Source organism: Aythya fuligula, chromosome 8, assembly GCF_009819795.1.
Source record: "Aythya fuligula isolate bAytFul2 chromosome 8, bAytFul2.pri, whole genome shotgun sequence".
NCBI lineage: Eukaryota > Metazoa > Chordata > Aves > Anseriformes > Anatidae > Aythya > Aythya fuligula.
Window position 1 is genome coordinate 20,632,766 of NC_045566.1, and position 18,306 is coordinate 20,651,071.

General features: G+C 38.5%; 1 protein-coding gene across 3 annotated transcripts in view; it reads left to right on the forward strand.

The window, feature by feature from the left end:
• RALGPS2 (Ral GEF with PH domain and SH3 binding motif 2) overlaps positions 1-18,306 on the forward strand; it is a 145,602-nt gene that overhangs the window by 49,771 nt on the left and 77,525 nt on the right. For all 3 annotated transcript variants that reach the window (XM_032192116.1, XM_032192118.1, XM_032192117.1), the window contains 2 exons: positions 2,084-2,191; positions 13,291-13,341. In XM_032192116.1, the coding sequence (XP_032048007.1) occupies positions 2,084-2,191; positions 13,291-13,341 (159 nt within the window). The remainder of the gene's footprint in view (positions 1-2,083; positions 2,192-13,290; positions 13,342-18,306) is intronic.

The following is an 18,306-nucleotide window of genomic DNA, read 5'->3' on the forward strand; positions in this document are numbered from 1 at the left end:
GAATAGTGTTGTGTGATTGAAAAGAATCAAGTATCTCCACCAATTTCTCAAGTATTGTAATTCCCTTAATATGAATTGTTGAATTGGCACTTGTTGGCACGTAACTGGAAAGGTTTCGTAGAGGAAAGCTCTCATCTTACTCAACAGGAGTCTTGACTGTTTACGTGTTGTCTGGTAAAAATTAAGTAAAATACACTTAAAAGTTGGGATTAGGAGTGTAATAAAGACGGGACATAAATCTGCTTTCAGCAGGTGTCTTTTTTTTTTTTTTTTTTTTTACTAACTGGGAAATGTTTCTGAAAATGTAGTACAATGGTTACTGAAAACACGCATCTGATTTGGAGTTTTTGGTGGTGTTTCCAAAGCCATTTTTTTTCAGAGAGATGGTACTGTCAGAAGAAGCTCACTAAAATCGGACATTAAACGAGCATGAATATTCTTTATCTGTTTTTGCAACGAAAATGCTGAAATATGGACAAGAGTTTAAATTTCAGCTGGCTGAACTCTCAAGGAGTTCAAATGCACTTGTAGTAATTGGGAAGCCAAAGTCAAAATAAATAGTATAGCCATAAAATACTGTTAGGTTTTCAGGAGAAGACGTTAGAACAGGAGAACTGTTTGCCAGTATTGGTGACAGCGTGCTATCTATCTCCCCTTCTGTCTTGGCATCAGCAGACTTGATGCAGGATGTTACTGGAAGCACAGTGAAAATGACTTCCACGGTGAAAACGCTCGTTTGTATGCATGTTGTGCATATGACCCATACCCGTGATCTTAAGTTTAGAACATTAGCAGTAAAATTACAAGGACTGTCAGAAAGTGCCTACATTATGTGGGTCGAAGTCTAACGTTTTCAGCTTTTCAGGAGGTGTACACCCCTGCGATACCTCCTAGCAGGCGTTAGAGTGGTTAAGGATGTATCGGTCTCCAACATAAGACTGGTTTCTGGTTTGTGTTCAGTGTGCTTTGCTGCAGTGAAGTTGGAGCTCCCAACAAGGGCATGAGCACTCCGTGCATCACTGCTCGATTTCTCTCTCTCCAAAGTCTCCAAAACAAAGTATTAGCAAATCTGATGGGGGAGCTCTGTTAGCACTTAGGTCCAGGCTATGCTGTTGCTGAAGCTTATAGATGTTACACTGTACTTAAGGCAAGCATAGTGGCTGCTGAAGAAGTGTTAAAAGCTCATACAGTTACTGACTGTACTACTTGTGGTCCCTCATGATGCTTTTTGTTCATGTCTCATCTCATTTCTTCCTCTTAGTCAGGAGTTTGCTTTATACCAGGCTTCTGAAAGTGAGAAAAAAATAAGCAAACAAAAAAGGCTTAGCTTTACAGGTCTCTACAGGAGAGCGGGGAGCAGAAAAATTGCATGCTGCATGCATATTTCTGAGTTAGATACATCTGGGGCTCAAATGTGAGATGTACATCTGGATATGACATCTCAACCTCTGTGTGAAAAAAGTGTGATGACTGAACAGAATCTGTATACCAATGGAAGTGATTATTTGTAACGCAGATGTATTGTTTTCGTATTGAACAAAGTGTTAATTTTTGAACAATATTTGTATTTTTTCAAGGAAGCAAATACCTGTATGTTCTAGATACTAATTCATGAAATAATCTAGGTTGGATCTGGTATCTCTGCCAGATTTGAGTTACTACCATTTAAAAAACAAACAAACAAAACAAACAAACAAAAAACCCTAATTGTTATACTAAGCTTCTTAGATGCAAATGCATTCTTTTGGGGCAGACCTTGTCTTTTTTTCCTCATTAGTGATTTTTTCTGTAGTTCAGATTTTGATTCTTGTTGTTAACTTTTTCTCAACAAAACTGAAATTTAATTACATCCTGAAATACGTAAGGGTTGTGTATTGAGAAGTGCTTTTGAAGTCCGTTGAAATCAGATTGAGAGTCTTTGAATCAAGTGATCTTTGTTAGGAGACAATAAGTCCCGTGGATTTTTTAATTGTTAATTTGCCCAATAGAAAAAAATGTGATGTTAGAAAAGGAATTTTGATCTTGGCAGTGTAAAAAGATTACAAAACCAAAATATCATCGGTAGTTTTGTTTGTTTTTGCAGAAGAGTAGCAGTTCTGAATCTTTGAGTGACAAAGGTTCAGCGGAACTGAAGAAGAGCTTTGATGCAGTGGTATTTGATGTTCTGAAGGTTACACCAGAAGAATATGCTGTAAGTAATTTTTGTTAGTTGCTGTGTAATTTTTTCAATTTTCCCTACCCTTCCCCATTCCTCTATGTTTCGCAACTCATTTCCACCATTCTTGGGTTTCAAAAATGGATCCTGTCCTGTTCTTCATTGTCTATATTCTGGTTAATGTTGAGTAGTCTTTTGGGGCTAGGCTCTCCAGGCATTTTCATGTTATTGTGTGCAAAGTAGACCAAAGATCCTTTAAATCTGTATGATACACCATAATTCTGAGATGTGCATAGTAGCTGCAAGGATATACTTGATCTGAACTTGTTTTTTTTTTCTTTCTGGAGGTGTTTAATTTAATCCTTTTGATGGTTTGTTTATTTATGCTGATTGGTTTAATGAAGGTACAGATTCCTGTTTTTTAATACAGCCATTCCTGCATAATGCCCAGCCAGTGTCAGACACTGGCAGATGGTACAGCACATCCCAGCTGAAGTCGGTGACAATTTCTGATGACATTTAGTGGGGCTAGAAAATTTTCACTCTTGTTATGACAGAATAGTCCTGTATTAAAATAAGCAGTGGCATCATAAAAACTGTTTATAACCTCTGCCAACGCTAATAGGGAATTCAACTTTTTTTTTTTTTTTTTTTTTTTTTTTTTAACTTTTCAGAGAAGACCTCTTATGACTGGCTTGTATATGGACTGTCTGGGTGGTGTTTTGGTTGTGTTACAGAAGACCCACATAAAATCATAACATTCAGTTGTGTTGCTGTTTCAACTCTTCTCCTGCAAAACAGCATTGGTAGTAGTTCTGTTGGACACCTGTTGGCTGTGAGTCAGTGTTGTAAATTCTCAGGATGAATCTCTTAGTCCATCACAGTATGGAAATATTTAAGCTCAATAGTAACAAATCAGCAAAACTTTGTTGCTTGTACATGTTCCTACTGGGACTAAACATAGAACATCAAGCCTTCCAGTTAATGGTCTCTGGTAGTACATTGATTGTAAGACTTCTGTTAGGAGTTATGCATGATAGAAGAAGTCACCTCTCAATCACGTCCTTCTCAGCCTTGGATCTTATCAAGGATTCTTAGTGCATTTATGATGCTCGCATTCCTCTTCAGGAGGGTGCAAAGCCCAAATCTATACATAGGTGCAGTTACAGTCAAAGATGACTAACTGAAATTCACCTGTTATATACTAAGAAAACGAGTTTATTTCAGGACTGCTCAGCATGCCCCAAACTTTGCTAATTCTTACATCAGTAGAGCATTGTCTTTTTTTTTTTTTTAGGGGTGTAATGTTACAGAATAATCACTTTGATACCATCCAGAGCCAAAACCAGTGGGTGATTCTTACCCTACTTGCAGAGGTTAACAAGACAGATGGTCCCTCTATTCTAGTGATTCAAAAATCTTACTAGAAAGACCGTTCTCAAGCTCTGCCTGACACCGCATTCATAATTCAAGTCAATGTGTTGTCCTGAGTAGGATATTGATGTGTGGCAGTATATATCACAAAACATCCCCATTAAATTCATTCTGCTTTTAAACTATTGATAAAAATTTCAATTCATTATTAATGGCTAAATCGATCTTGGTGAGCACACTGAAAGTTTAAAGCAGCTAGATTATGAAGTGGTACCTGCAAACGAAGCTCTTCTTGGATAGCTAATGGGATTTATTCCTGACTGAGGTTCCAGGCACGTGGCTTGGGCCCTCTCTCTGCTCTGTTGTCAGTGAATCACCTCCTCCATGGGAGGCTGGTCTGGGTGTTTGCCAGCCTTTCAGTTTTATCTTAACATTTTTTCTGCATAAAGTAAATCCAAATATTTAGGGAATTTGGGGCTAGGGACTTCAATTCCACTTGAACTATGGTGTTCAGTCCAGAATAGCTACAAGTTCCTTTGAAGCGCTCTGCCTCGTAGCCAGAGGTGGCTGCTCTTGAGGAGCCAAGGAGCTCATGTAGTCTGTGTGGAGCTGCTGCCATGGACTTGGACAAAATAAAAAGGTGCTTTGTTTGGCATCTCCTTTCATAGGCCTGTTGCTCTCTTAAATGATCTCTCCTTTGCGGAAACTTTTAACTTTCATGAGTATTCTAAATATTACCTGTTATAAATGTTATCCGATTTTAATATTTTTAATAAAATCTGTAATGAAATCGAGAGTGTTTACTGTTACCATATTGGGCCTCAAACTAGGTACAGTTCCACTTACAAATACATTTTTTTTTAATTTCAACATTTCACATGATTATGATATGAACATACGATTGTAGTTTGGGTTTATACAACCTGGTGATTGCTGTTTTCTCAGTTTCTCCAAAAAGAAAACTAAATCTTTAGTCTCAGCCTTCTGGAGTATTTATTTTCAGGCCTTGTTTGCTGTAAACGGGTCTGAAATATATCTTACAGCATTTTAAACAGTTGAGCAAAATTTCCAGTAGTCAGTGAACAACCCTTGGGCAAGATTATAGTTAATTTCTTTTTTAATCATGTTTCTATACATGGCTGTACTTCCTAGTTGATATTTAGTTCTTCAGGTAAACTTACCTTATTTTTTTCACTAGCACTTGCTTAATTGCTGTCTTTTTGTGGTCATTCTTGTTGAATGTTGTGAAAATAGGTAAATTTGACAAAAACTTGGGTACCTTGGCAGAAAAACACCTTTGACTCATTGTAGTTGTTTTTTTTAATTGCTCATTTCCTTATTCTTCACATTCTTAGTCCTACCGTAATGGATAAGTGTAAAATCTTCACCAGGATTTCAGTGCTGATTTGAAGACAACCAGAGTGATACAGTATGGTCAAGCTCTTCAGGACACCAGCGTCAATGAGAATGCAAACGTGTGCTAGTGAGGTTTTCATTATAACAGTGGATTTGTACCTCTCAGCTTAGACATGGGATATGTTACCAGTTGCTTTCTCAAACTAGAAAAAGTTTCTAGCATAGTGAGAACTTCTGGTAAGAAGAGATGTAGTATAGACTACTGACATCAGTGATTTAACAAAGACTGAATTCTGTAACCAGTGGTAGATGAATACTGGTTTCAAAATAATATTATTTTTTTCAAGTGGTGAACTGAAAAATAAGTTATGGATTAAGTACTTTATGTGTGAGAGACAAGATAAAAAATAAAGCTAGTAAAACAGCAGGAAAAGTAAGTTGCTGCACAAGAGTTAGACAGCCGTCTAAATAATTGCTAGGTTGTTTTGGCTCATAGGAAAAAAGAATTTCAGTGCATAGATGCCATAAAGGTGAGAGTTAACTGATACAATCAACGTCAGCATTGGGAAGTCTCATCTTGTATCTGTTGTGTTGTGTTTTGACGAAAGCAGGTAACTGTGTACAGGTTGTTACAGTTATGCTGAGGACAGAAGAGCAAAAATCTGAATGGTATTTAGTTTAAAAGATACTGGAAACAGGATTCCTGCTGGTGGTTTTAGTGCCAGGCTGAGACACAAAGCTGCCTTCTCAGCTCTCGTGTTAGGGTTGTTCCTTGAAATCTTAATCTGTTCAGTCAGTTGGTGGGTGAGTAAGAGACAAGAGGGACTGGAAAAGCTATTGCTTGCTTACCAAGTCAAAGAAGTCTAACTGTAGATATCGGTGATTTTATTTTCACATTCTTGCCTTTGGCAGTCACCCACCAGGAGCATTATGCCGAAGGTGCAGTTGGTGTGCCTTTTTGTGATGGCCTGTTGTTTGGACTCTGAGCAACTTTGGCATGTACTCCAACCCTTCCAGGGTTCTGTCTTGCACAGTGACAGCAGTGATTATTGTAATAAACATGTAATATTGCACTTACACTGTTATGAGCAACCACGTGTTGTAAGTTCTTTGTAAAGTTAAAGGGCCGTGTTGCAGCTGGAACAGGTGAGATCTTCAGGCCTAGCTGCTGCTGTTGGAAACGAATGTATGGTCTGCTATACATGCACAGAAAAAGCAAAGCTCCTGGGAAGATGTATTGAATGCCTGCATGCTTCTTAAACCTGGGGAAAAAGAATGCCATTCAGTGAGTATAAAGCAGGATATGTTTGTTTTCTGCGAGGGATTCTACAGACAGATTTCTAGCTGTAACTAATAGAAGTCTGTCTCTAAATACCTGCTTTTAGGCTGATCACTGCTCACTTCTTTATTAAACAGCTGAAAGCCACAAAGCGACTTGGTGCCAGCATTACCCACTGGTGCCTGGCCCTGTAGATGCAACCATTCAGCATGTTTACAGGGTAGGCAGAGCCACAGTGAATGCTGGCCATTTTTTTTGAAGGGAGATCTGTGGTTTCGAGCGTCCAGGGCACAATTTGTGGGGGAGGGATATGGTAATGGGGCAGTGGCAGCAGAAAGCGGGGCTGGTGAGACTGAAAGAAAAAAGAAAAATGCTTTGGGAACTTGAGCTCCAAATTAAGATGCTGGCGAACCTCAGGTTGAAGAAATATTTATTTTTTTGCTTTACGGTAAATTCTTGCTCTTTAGACTGCTACTGTTTAATTATTTTACTGTTTATTACTTTTTGACTCGCATTTCCATTTTATACTTCGACTTAGCCACGGCGGTGTAAATATTTGAGGTAGAATTAAGGGAAGCACAGCTGTATAAATCCATTGCTTTTTTTTTCCCACCTAGTTATCTAAGAAGGATTCTTTATGCTTTGCCATAGTCTCTGAAAGCGTTACAAAGTAAGTTTGGTTAAGATGTATGTCTATTTCTCCTTGGGATTCCAGTTGAGCTTTGTCAAATGGATGTTGGAAGAAATATTGCTTATTTTGGAAACAATAAGGTCATTTTAAAGTTGTGTAGATGAAACAAGGATTTTTTCTCAGAGGCATTCTTGTGACAGTTATCGAGACACCTATATCTGGAGAAAGAGCACGAATGTGTGTTTTGTAAATGAAGCGTGTAATGCAAGTGCAGAAACAGGTCTCGAGGTGTGTGGTGTCCAACAACTCCTTTTTTGCCACTTCCAACAGAACAAAAGTAACTTAAACTGGCCCAAGGTTCCCCATAGGAGACCTTCCTCTGTCCAACAGATCCAGCATCTCCTCCACGAGGTCCTGCGCAGCTCCTGGGGCTGGCTGTCAGTGATCTGGCAAGTTGTCCGCTGCATCTGCGAGCAGCTTGATAAAGTGATGTACTGGGCCTAGGAGCATTTGCTTTAATAACAATAAAATAAAATCTGATTGTATGTGTTCCCGTTAGCTTTATTTTACAGAAGAATATTAATAAATAAGTATTTTCCCAAGGAGAGGAAGAAGCAGCGATTTCAGTGTGTGGAAGAACTATTAGTGACAGAAGTTCTGGAGTGGACTTTGTGAGAAAACAAGTAGGGTTTCAGCACAGGAACTCCAATCCCCCAGTGTTCATCTTGGGCAGTAGAATTATTTTACTACAGATGCAGTGCTTAACAGAGGCTTAGCTATTTTTTCAGTGAGGGAAAAGTATTCTGGCAGCCCAGAGAGACAGTGCTAAGCCAAGTTGGAAGGCTTAAATATATTTCCTTCTAAAAATTCAGATTAAGGAGCAATTTATGAAGTGCTGCCTGAACCAACATGGCTTCAAGGAAAATCAGATTATGGCAATGTTCTTCAATAACCGAAATACAGACTTTTTTTTTTCATCTCAGACAGAAACTTAGTTTTTCTTTTCACAATGAGGGTTTCTGTCAAGGAGCTATGGGATGTGCAGTGTCCTTGTGGGGTAGGTACATGACTGGAGAACTTGTAGTACAGTAAGCAGCCTGGTAAAAGAGTTGATGCTTGCGAAGTCTAGGGACTAGAAAAGGGGGATTATAGTCTGGATCAAATGGGAGATTTTGTACGGGAGCATGGAGAGGAGCTTGATGCAGTGGTGTTAACTGCAACTAGAAGTTCCTAAGTTACATGGGTTTTGAAAGGAGAGTAGTCGCACGTGTTCACAGAAAAGCAAGAAGGAATTTTGAGGAATACTTTAAAATTTCATTTCATTGACGTCCATATTTGTCAAAGCAGCAGCACAACGACGAGTGGTTCTTATTCATCTGGATGCAAAGTTTATAGCGTCCTAGCCTTGCCTTAGAAGAGGGGTAAATCTCTGTATATGGACCTGAAGCTACGTGGTCATTATTTTAGTATGTTGACATAGTTAGTTGTTAGTAAGTCCAATCTCTCAACACCCAGGAGAGCTAAAATATTTTTAAACTCTGTCGTTGAAGGGTGTCCCCACGCAAGGTCTTAGCAGTGCATACAAAAACTCCTATGGTTGTGCCAGGGAGGCTGGGGGGACATTATCTTCCCTCTAACATGCCTATATCGGAATTGCAAGATTCACCATTCCTTAAAGATGGTTTTCCCTTGTAGGGTTCCTCAAGTGACTGAGGATCTGGAAGGACAGTAATTATACACTTAAACAAAAACCTAATCATATTCTAGAATTGTTCTCAAGATCTAAAGCCAATTTGAGAAAAAATGTTCGGCTCTTTCATTGCCTGAGTGATGAAGAACTTCTTTAATATATAGATGAAGTCGATAGCCATATCACTTCTGAAAGGGCAGAAAATACTAAGCTGCTGCTGCTTCTTTGTCTAATCAAAATGCTTCTTTAAATCAAAGTCTTGAATTGTGCATGTGACTTTTTAATGCATGCAGCTGAGAGCTCAAACAAAAAAAGAAACCACAAACCAGAGGGGTTATTGTTGGCTTGTTTCATGCAACAAATCGATGTGAACACTTGAAATTTTTAGTTAGAGTGTTAAACCATTGAACCGCATTCAGGAGAGGGAGATATCCAGGAATTTGTATTGGCTGGATTAAGGAACTGAAATGAGAGAAGTCAGTGCATTGTATCGCTTCGCTACAAAAACCAAGTTAGTGGCTTTGTTTATGGGTTTAAATTCCCCATGATTTGGCCATGGTATAATTTTTTTTATAAGGAGAGTTGAGCAACAGCATCCAACAAGTATTACACATTATTTTCTAGGCTTTGTCATTTCAAGTGGGCTGATTAGAATAATGGCCTTTCACTTTGCTTTATTTTTGGCTTCGCAGTGAGCGAGCACCTTTAAAAGGGTAAAAATTTAGAGAAGTGTTAGACTTCTGAATATGAATGAGTAGATGCTTTAAAAAAAATCTTGCTTTGTCAGAGGTTTAAAAAACTCATGAGTACACTGCTATATCTATGAAACCAAATGGTTTTGTACCCATCAGCTTAGGGGTTCAGCTAACAATTGTTTGCTGCTTTCGAGCTGTGAACAGCTGAAGTGTTTGAAATCCTTAAGGCACTGCAGGCTTTCTAAGGAAAGAACCTGCATAAGGGATATTTCTTCAACAAGTGCTAAAGTAAATGCTAGTGTTGTAACAGATGGATACTGCTTTTAGTGAAGGTAATAAAATGTGTAAACCAAATGAGCAAAAAACTCACTTGCCCATTCAAAAAAAAAAAAAAAACAAAAAACAAAACAAAGCAAAACAAAAAAACAGCAAACAGAAACAAAACCCCAACTCTTGCTGTATCTTTTGTTCTCAGACTTGTCTTCTGTGTGTTGTGATACTGGTAACAGTCATTTCAAATCTTTTAGTAACGAGCATTAATCTTGAAGTTTGGCATGTGTAATTTTGTTCATTTTATTTATGCATAGCGTTAATATACCGTTCTCTATTTGAAGTGTGTGCATGTCTTCTGGTGTCAGAATTGTGGTACAAAATTAAAATCAGTCTTTGTCATAATTTGCTGATGTTGATCTTCAAGTAATAATTTGTTTAGGAATAAACATGAAGCAAATAACATTCTGACTTAGCTAAGGCAGTTCAGATTGGTAAAGAACACAAATTTTTCCTGAGAAGAAATAAAGCATTGGGTTTTAATCATACTCTCTTCTGCTTTTGTGTGAACAATGAATTGGCTTTCTGGTTCATTTCCATTCCACCACTGTAATCTTGTTTCAGTGAGGAGGATTTGCACATAAATGTTAGCGATCACTGCAATACCAGTTTTCTTGGTTTTGTTCATTTGGTAAGGATGTTTTAATGTCCTATACTCAAGCTTTACTTAATTTTATTTTTAAAAAAGTATATTAAATTTGATTAATAGTTCCAAAATGCTCTCCAGACAGCCTGCCTCTTCTGCTTTTTAACCTGAAGTTATTTTGATTTCACCTCACCTGTCAATTTCCCAATTCATTTCTTATATTGAGAAGCACAATGCTACATTTAGTCAGGTATTTACCAAAGACAATATATTTCCCAGAAGGCTTGGCATGGTTTAGCAGACAGATGTAGACTAAATATGGAGTTACATGAACTTGTGTTTCAGGATTGGGGTCTTGCCCTTGGAAATCAAAAATAAGTCAATTCTTGCTTATGTGTGGATGCTGTATGGTTGAGGGGATTGGGTGAGAAAAATGAATTCACCCTTTCCTTCTGTCCCCGTATCTCTTGCGTGGTGTCTGCAGGTAAGAAAGTGCAGTCCCCTGGTGCTTACGCCTGCACAGCTGTGGTTACGTGGTTAGGTGCTTCCCAGGGCTGCAAGAGCTTTGGTACTTCCTAGCAAATGGGAGCTTAAAATATCAGGCAAGTTTGTTCTACACAGTGGTACAGACTTGCTGTGTGGTATTTAGATAAGTCCAGTGCTCATAGGGAAGCAATTTCCTATGCATTTGCAGTTTCTGATGTTAAACTTTTAAGTAGGATTTAGGAATAATTGGATTAAACTTTAGACTGGTAACAGTTTCTCCCGTGTCTGGATGAGGAGCATGTATTCTGTATTTCTCTCTTTAATGATCCATTTAGCTGGTATCTAGACTTTGGACTCTAAGCTTGGAGGCTTATTAGGTGTATTTCCTTCATTCTGAAAACTCTCATATCTGGAAAAAAAAAATGTATTTATTGTTAAGCCTCACAACTTTCTTAGGACAAGTTTTCTCTGAATACCCCTTGGTTATTAGCTTCAAGTCTGTTTTAACTTTAGAAATCCGTTCACAAGGTTGTTCTTGCTCCCTTCCTAACTATCGTGCTTTTGGAGAAGTATCTCTGTTCTGTCTGTCTGTCAGGTGCCTTTCCCTGCCCAAGTAAAGCCATGCCTTACCCATTTGTGTCCTCAAAAGAGCCATAAACACAGATCTCAATAAGAGGGCAGACTATTAAATTACCAAGATGAAGCTCTTTGCTTAGCCAAGTACAGTGTAACATAACCCAGAACGACATCTGCAATATGTAGGAGTTTCTGATGCTCTTCTGTGGGTAATGGAGGGCTCTGGCTGTGCCCTTTGCCTGTAGCAGGGATTGTCAAGCGTGTTGTGGCTTTTGGCAGGGTGTTAACTTCTCTCCAAGGGCTCTCATCCTTCACCTGATAATCTCCTTGGGTTAGGAGAAGGTGGGATTAAAACCCACCAGTACGGCCTGTTCCTGCATTAAAATCAAAAAAGCAAAACAAAGTTCATTAACCACATTTGGAATAGTTTGCGTTGTCTGAGCACAGTTTCACAAATTTGCCTTCTTCCCTTGCCAGGAATGACATGTAGCTCTCAGGACTTCTTGTGTTAAGCTGAAATTGCTCTTCTTGAAAACTTTTTGTCGAGATTTCTGCATTTGTAACCCTGATGATCTCCTGTTTAAAAACGAACAAACAACTGAATGCTGAATCAGTCTCCAACTTTAGCACAAGAAGCCATTTTTTCCCCTTCACAAGTGGGTCCCTTGTTAATAAGAGAAGAGCTTGAGATAGGCTGCTTCTAGTTCAGAAGGCATTCTTTTGGTTTTGGCAAAAGTTTGTTTATTTTTACTGTAGTTGCTATGGGTGGAAGGGCGTAGAGTTTAAGTTGAAGGAAAAGAGTATTTTCCTGTTTTTCTGCTCTGGGTTGAGTTAAATTGATCTGATCTAGTCTCCCTTGAACACAAGTTTAGAAAAATGTTGTCTAGGTGTAGAACATAGATTGGAAGAAGCATCAGCTGACTAAAGTGGAGCCCAGGAAAGAAAGCTTATAAAAATGACACATGAAGAGCTTGTTTCTTCAGTGATGTACTGCAAAATAACAGAAGATTGTGTCAAGTTTGGGAAATTGGGACTGATTTGTACAATTTGGTTGTTTGACATAAAAAGAGATGTAAATGTCATCAGATCCTGCTGCAAAATACAAATTTTTGTCAAAACCCATCTTCTCATCTCGTAAGAGCCAGGTGCATCTCTTAACACCTGCTCTCTTTCAACTACAGCACCCTAGTTTCGTTTCTTCTGCAAGGCCGTTTCTACTTGAGAAGCCAACCTGCTCTCCAGCAACGCCATTCAATGGAAATCAGTTTTGGAGAGTCACAGTGGTCTCGGTGTGTACCAAGTACATAAATGGAAGAACCACAGTTTTTAAGGAAGCAGGGAAAATAGCTAAGCAGCTTGCACCTGCTGAAACTGAGTAAGGTCTCTGGATTCACTGCCGAAAGGATATTTTGATATCCAACTTGGATAGCACTGGTGTTTGTGGGCTACCTTACAAGTTCTTTGAAAAAGGTGATCTCTTCCTATTGGGTTTATAGGCAGACAGCAATTCTAAACTGTTTAAAATAAGGCTCTGAATATGTTTAAAATCACAAAAACTAAACGTAAACTTTTGTGAGTGCTGCTTTACCCCTTTCAAAGCTAGACAGACATTGAAAACAAACTTGCTGATTCTGACTCAGTGGAAGTGCGATAGCTGTGTTTAACTGTTGCTGTGCAACTGCAGGATTACTCAGCTTTGCTATTTAGATGGGTCAAATATGGTCCAAGTATCAACTGCAGATTTTGGGGATGTTTCAATAGAGTTGTGTAACGCCTAGACTGAGAATTCAGAGTCTGAAGAGAAACTGTGCTTGGGTAACTGAAGTTAGGTCCTTATATTCTTGGATAGGTCGTTATACAGCATTTCTAAACTTAAGCTCTGACTTGCATATATAGCTGCTCCTGAGAATAATTTCTCATAATTTGTTTATTTTATTAAATGTAAAGTTTGGAGCGCTTTGGTTTTGCAGGATGGCTGTGTGGTGAGAGCCAAAACCTCTTAAACATGCTACTAAATTAAAGTGAAATAACAGTAAAATGCAATGGAACAAGTACACTTTTTCTCCAGCAGTGCAGCAACTTAATAGGATGCAAAGTTAATTTTGAACTTAACTTATGATTTCTTATTTCAGGGTCAGATAACACTAATGGATGTCCCTGTATTTAAAGCAATTCAACCAGAGGTGAGTAGTTCACTGGTTTTCTTTTCGAACTTAAATGAAAAATATTATGCATAAACTCCCAAATTGCAAAGTGTGAGTAGGCTCAATGAATATAAATGTTCTTTGGTTTCTGTAACTCTTTGGCAGATGGGTTTTATAATACAAAAATGTCTGGAACTAGCAGTTAGTTTGGGGAATGCCCTGTTGGTATTTAAATATGTTCAACCAGTGCTAGAGATGAAGTATCTGCTTTTTAGTGTTTGAATGATAAACATCTTGATTTGACAATTTCGATCAGAATGTTTTAGGTTCCAGCTCCTGATAGATCCAAAGAAAAACCAAACTAACTAATAAGCTGGGTGGTACACAGTGTGCCCAAATATGTATTTTAGTTGTCTGAACTGACATTTTCTGTTACTTTTTCAAAGTATTTAACAAATGAACTACAATCCTAGCCTCATTGCTAAGAAACCAATTGTGTATTACTGAAATACACAAGTCAATATATGAAGGTCATGATAAGAAGGAGAAAAGAAAAATACTTATTACGTGTATTACAACAGAACCAAAAGCAAATAGCAGCCCCTCTCTAAGTACAAACGCCCCAGTTTGCCCATTACATTGTCAGAATGAATGCAGTGGCCCTCCTGTGCTTTTGCCATTTGTTGTGCTTGGAGCACGCATGCACACCTGTCCCAGTTACACAATGAAGAGGTTCAGAGGTGCTGTTTCACTTTCATAGATGAAGGAAGGGGTTTAATATTTTCTGCAATGTCATGACCTTTGTTCAATAATAGTGTTTTTAACATTTTTGTATGTTGTGTATCAAGGCTAGAGATGCTTTTACAAATAGCTCCATATATCACTTGTATGTTTCAGCTACGCTTTTGGTCCTGACTGTAGTTTAATATAGCTGGTTATATAGGCATTGTTCTTTGTTTCCATACCTTGAAATTATGGAGTAGTTGTATGTTTAATGGAGATAATAGTAGAGCATAAAGACTATATGTAGTCTTGATGCTTGGAGATGATGTACATGTGCAGCTTATTCATGAGGTTTTTGTCAGGGCATACTTGGCTTTGTTTGCGAATAGGGGAACAGGGGTAAGTTTACAGATTGCAGCAACGTGAACTGCCGTAATGAAACGTACCCTGGGACTCAGGAAGAAGTCAGTGAATGTGGGAATAGTTGTCAGCAGTCCTTTTAGCCTCTCCAAGTGGCCAGCAGTAGATGCTTAGTGAGACAGTATGAGAAACCATGTATTTATCATTGTAATGTATTTACCATGTAATTATACATTGATATATCCTTCTGGTGTCAGAAGCTGGAGACTTGGAGCTGCAAGGTGCATCCACATACCAGGCTTAACAGCCCGTGATGGGCATTTCTTCCGTGACTTCTGGCTAATCCCCTTTGAACTCAATTCTGTGTTCAACCTTCATGATTTACTGTTATTTACAGTGTATAATACAAAAATGCTTCCTTCATGTGAGCTGTTCATGTCATCCTGAATAAAACCTGTGCTGTTCTGATCAGTAGATAACTTCCTTTTGGCCTTTCCTGTGCGAGGCATCTTTTAATTGTGTTGCTGTTGTATCTTTTCTGATCTCCATTTGCAAAAGCAACTCTATTCAGTTTCTTCCTCATATAGGAGAGGAAAAGAATGCATGCCATACTTCATTGTAATATGTTTCTCTGACTGCTTTTTAAAAAAAAAAAAAAAAACAAAACAACAAAAAAAAAACAAAACGCTGCAACTACTGTTGTGTTCAAGATATTTGTGATCTGTAGATGTATTGGGATAATATATGGATGTTCTGTGCTCTCTATTATGTTTTTAAGTACCTCCACATTCCTTTCTATTGCAGCCTGGCTTGCACTGATGTTTTCACAATCTTCACAGTAACTACAATAAATTATGAATTTATCGTTATTTTGGTCTGATTAACATCTTCCTATGGACATTGTTTTGTACTTTTCAAGGTTTATTTTCATTATTCATTTTATTGTTCACTTTGTCAGTAGTGTAGAAGTCTTTGGGCTCATCAGTCACCTTTAGATTATCAGATTTTACTGGTGGCAGGCTTTTGTCATGTCCCTGTTTGTGTGGATCACTAAAGAACATCTTGCTTCCAATAGAGACACCTGCTGAAAAAAATCGTAGTGATGATTACTGCTTGATCACTTCTCTACCCATGGATATATATTTTTAAAGGCTTTATTTTGGTCTGTACATGAAAATGTTGCCATGATTTATTCATGATTTAGCTTGCATGATTTGAGCGAGCTGTTTCTTCCCCCCACTCTCTTAATCTCCCCCTTCTTTTTTTCCCCTAAGTTCTTCAAAGAGCTTTCCATTTGATTTCTGGCTTTTTAGGGCATCCTTAGTCTTTTTGATTGGCAGGATATGGCCACCCTCATCTTTCTGATAGGATATCTTTTTTTTTTTTTTTTTTTTTTTAAAAAAAAAAAAAGCTCATCAGAAACTTTCAAGTTGATTTACCCTTTTATCTAATTATTTAGAAATACACACAGAATGTATTTAAAAGCCAAGCTTTGCTGCAGTGTAGGTTGTGTTGTCTCACCCTCCCTACCCCAAAATGTTGCAGTTCTGGATGCTTTTTTGCAGTGCCTCTTCTCTAGTTACTGGGCCTCAAAGAACTGGATATCAAAAAATCAAACCACCAATTTAAATAGCTAGGACTTTTCTTTATGATCTGCTCTTATGGAAGTTCTTCTGCTTGAGCTTGATGGTAATATTTTCTTCCCATTTTTGCTTCCAGCATTGCACAGAGCAAGCAGTCAACTGCAGAACAAGCAGAAGGGTGTGAGTGAATTAGATACAGTGGCAGTGATCCAGTACTCTTGAACTTGTCATCTGCTGCTCTTTTAAGGTTGATTCTCTGTATCTCAGGTTGTGTTGTATGAGCAAACCTACTGAAAGGCTCTGAGAGATGAGAAGAAATGTCAAGAATGCATATTTGATTTTGTTGGATGTTCTACCTCATTATTGTACATAAAGAGGAAAAGCAGAAGCAAATGAAGCAAGTATCTAAAAGGAAAACTGGGGGAGAATAGGAATTACTTTCTAGATGTACTCACCTTTTAAGAAACACATATGTGCCATGTAAGAAATTATGATGCCTTCACTGCAAAATATCTGTTGCCATTTTGCACTTACCACATGTTTGCACAAAGTTGAAGGTGCAGACAGTGTCAAGTGCTGTGTGTCCATCAGCGCCCCTTCACAGGTGAGCAGCGGGCTGTTGCCTTGCATCTGACGTGCCTCTGAGTTGTGTTGACTTTCTGTGGAAAAGGACCATGCAGATTAAGTATCAGGTCAGAAGGAACTAGATGCAATTAAAATTAGAAAACAAGGAGACCTCCTCTTAGAAATAGTAATTCTATGTATGTATCTGTTTCACAGCCTAAGATCTTGCACCTGTGCCCACCTGATACTGGAACTCTAATTCTGAATAAATGCAAATTTGAATCTAACCTTAAGACTGCTACTTATATACCACCTAAAGGTTCATGGTAATTTTTGTTGGTTTTAAAGCCAAACAAATCCACCCACCTCTCATCACGTTAATCACTAATCACACTAGGCCCACAAGCCCCAGAGTCACAAAACCAGGTCTCCTGATACAAAACCCTGCAGTGCAAACCCTTCGCTGTACAGCGCCAGGGTAACAGGTAACTTCTGCCCTGAGCTACCCTAGATTTTTTACTCAGTGATAAGAATTGAAATAGTATGAGGACAATGCCTCAGTCATTAACAAATTACCATGCTTTCTCTAAAACTAATTTAGAGAAACTAATTTAATCTAAACCTAACCTAAAACGATTTTTTCCTGCTGTTAAGGAAGTGTAATCATCAGATGCCAGTAAGGATGAATCACCTTGTGTTATCCCCATGTGCCAAGCTGGGATTGTTCTAATGGGAACCCCATCACTGCGAGAGGCTGAGGGACAGAACACAAATGAGTCTTTTGGATGGCTTCCTTGCCTCTTGGCCAGTTCTTTGGAGGAAGAACAGCTCAGGGCCACGCAGCTGTCTTGCACGTAGTCATTGAAGGGCCAGCACAAGGACATGGGCATGTGCTTTCCTATGTTGGACAGCGTGGCATTTTCCAGGATAGGTGTTGGTGACAGAACTTGCAATTGACATTTGAACGACTGGCCCTAAACACACAGTTGGGCACTCCACATTTTTCTCATAGGAGCCTCTCAGTCTCCTCTAGTATGTACCAACATGCCAAGGGCTTGAGCAGGTGGGAGAGCTGAAGGTCTCTTGATGGGCACAAGGCTCTTTAGTAGCTTTGGGATTTTGATTGAAGGGACATTAAGAAGTTTCTAATTAAACATAAATGTCAGAGCTCTTTACAATAACATGCTGTTGTGAGGTTACAGCTTACAATATTCAGATACCAGATTCTTTTAAAATAGGACTGTCTTAAAAGGCATAATTATTAGTTATATGTTGAACCATTCTGCCTATGTTACGTGGTAGTTGCATGTATGGTGTACAGCTTCAATAAGTGGTTCTCAATACGGTAATAAAACTGAGAGCACTTCAGAGTGGAAGATGTGGAAAGAAAGCATGAATAAATAATAAAAAAGGCTGTACTTAGCTGTTATGCCACTTTAATTGTGTCTGTACTGGGTAATGTTCCTGATGGTTTCAGTTGGTGCTGTGAAATAGGTTGTATGCTGTGCGTACCTGTGTCTGCTGTGTGTGCTGCTGTGTAGGAATAGGAGAGCTCATCGGTACATTCATTTTTATGGCTCCTAGTCAAAATTCTTCATTGAAATTAAGTGGTAGTAAATAACAATGAATGTGACACAGTTGCCCAGTTGCTAAGTTTTACAGACAGGAAGCACTGTAACTTTTTAGTTAAAGAAATGGTTTTTTCAGGCTTCGCAAATAACTTGTTAAATTGTTACGGTGTACAAATTTTAAGAGGAATTAAGTACACCAATTA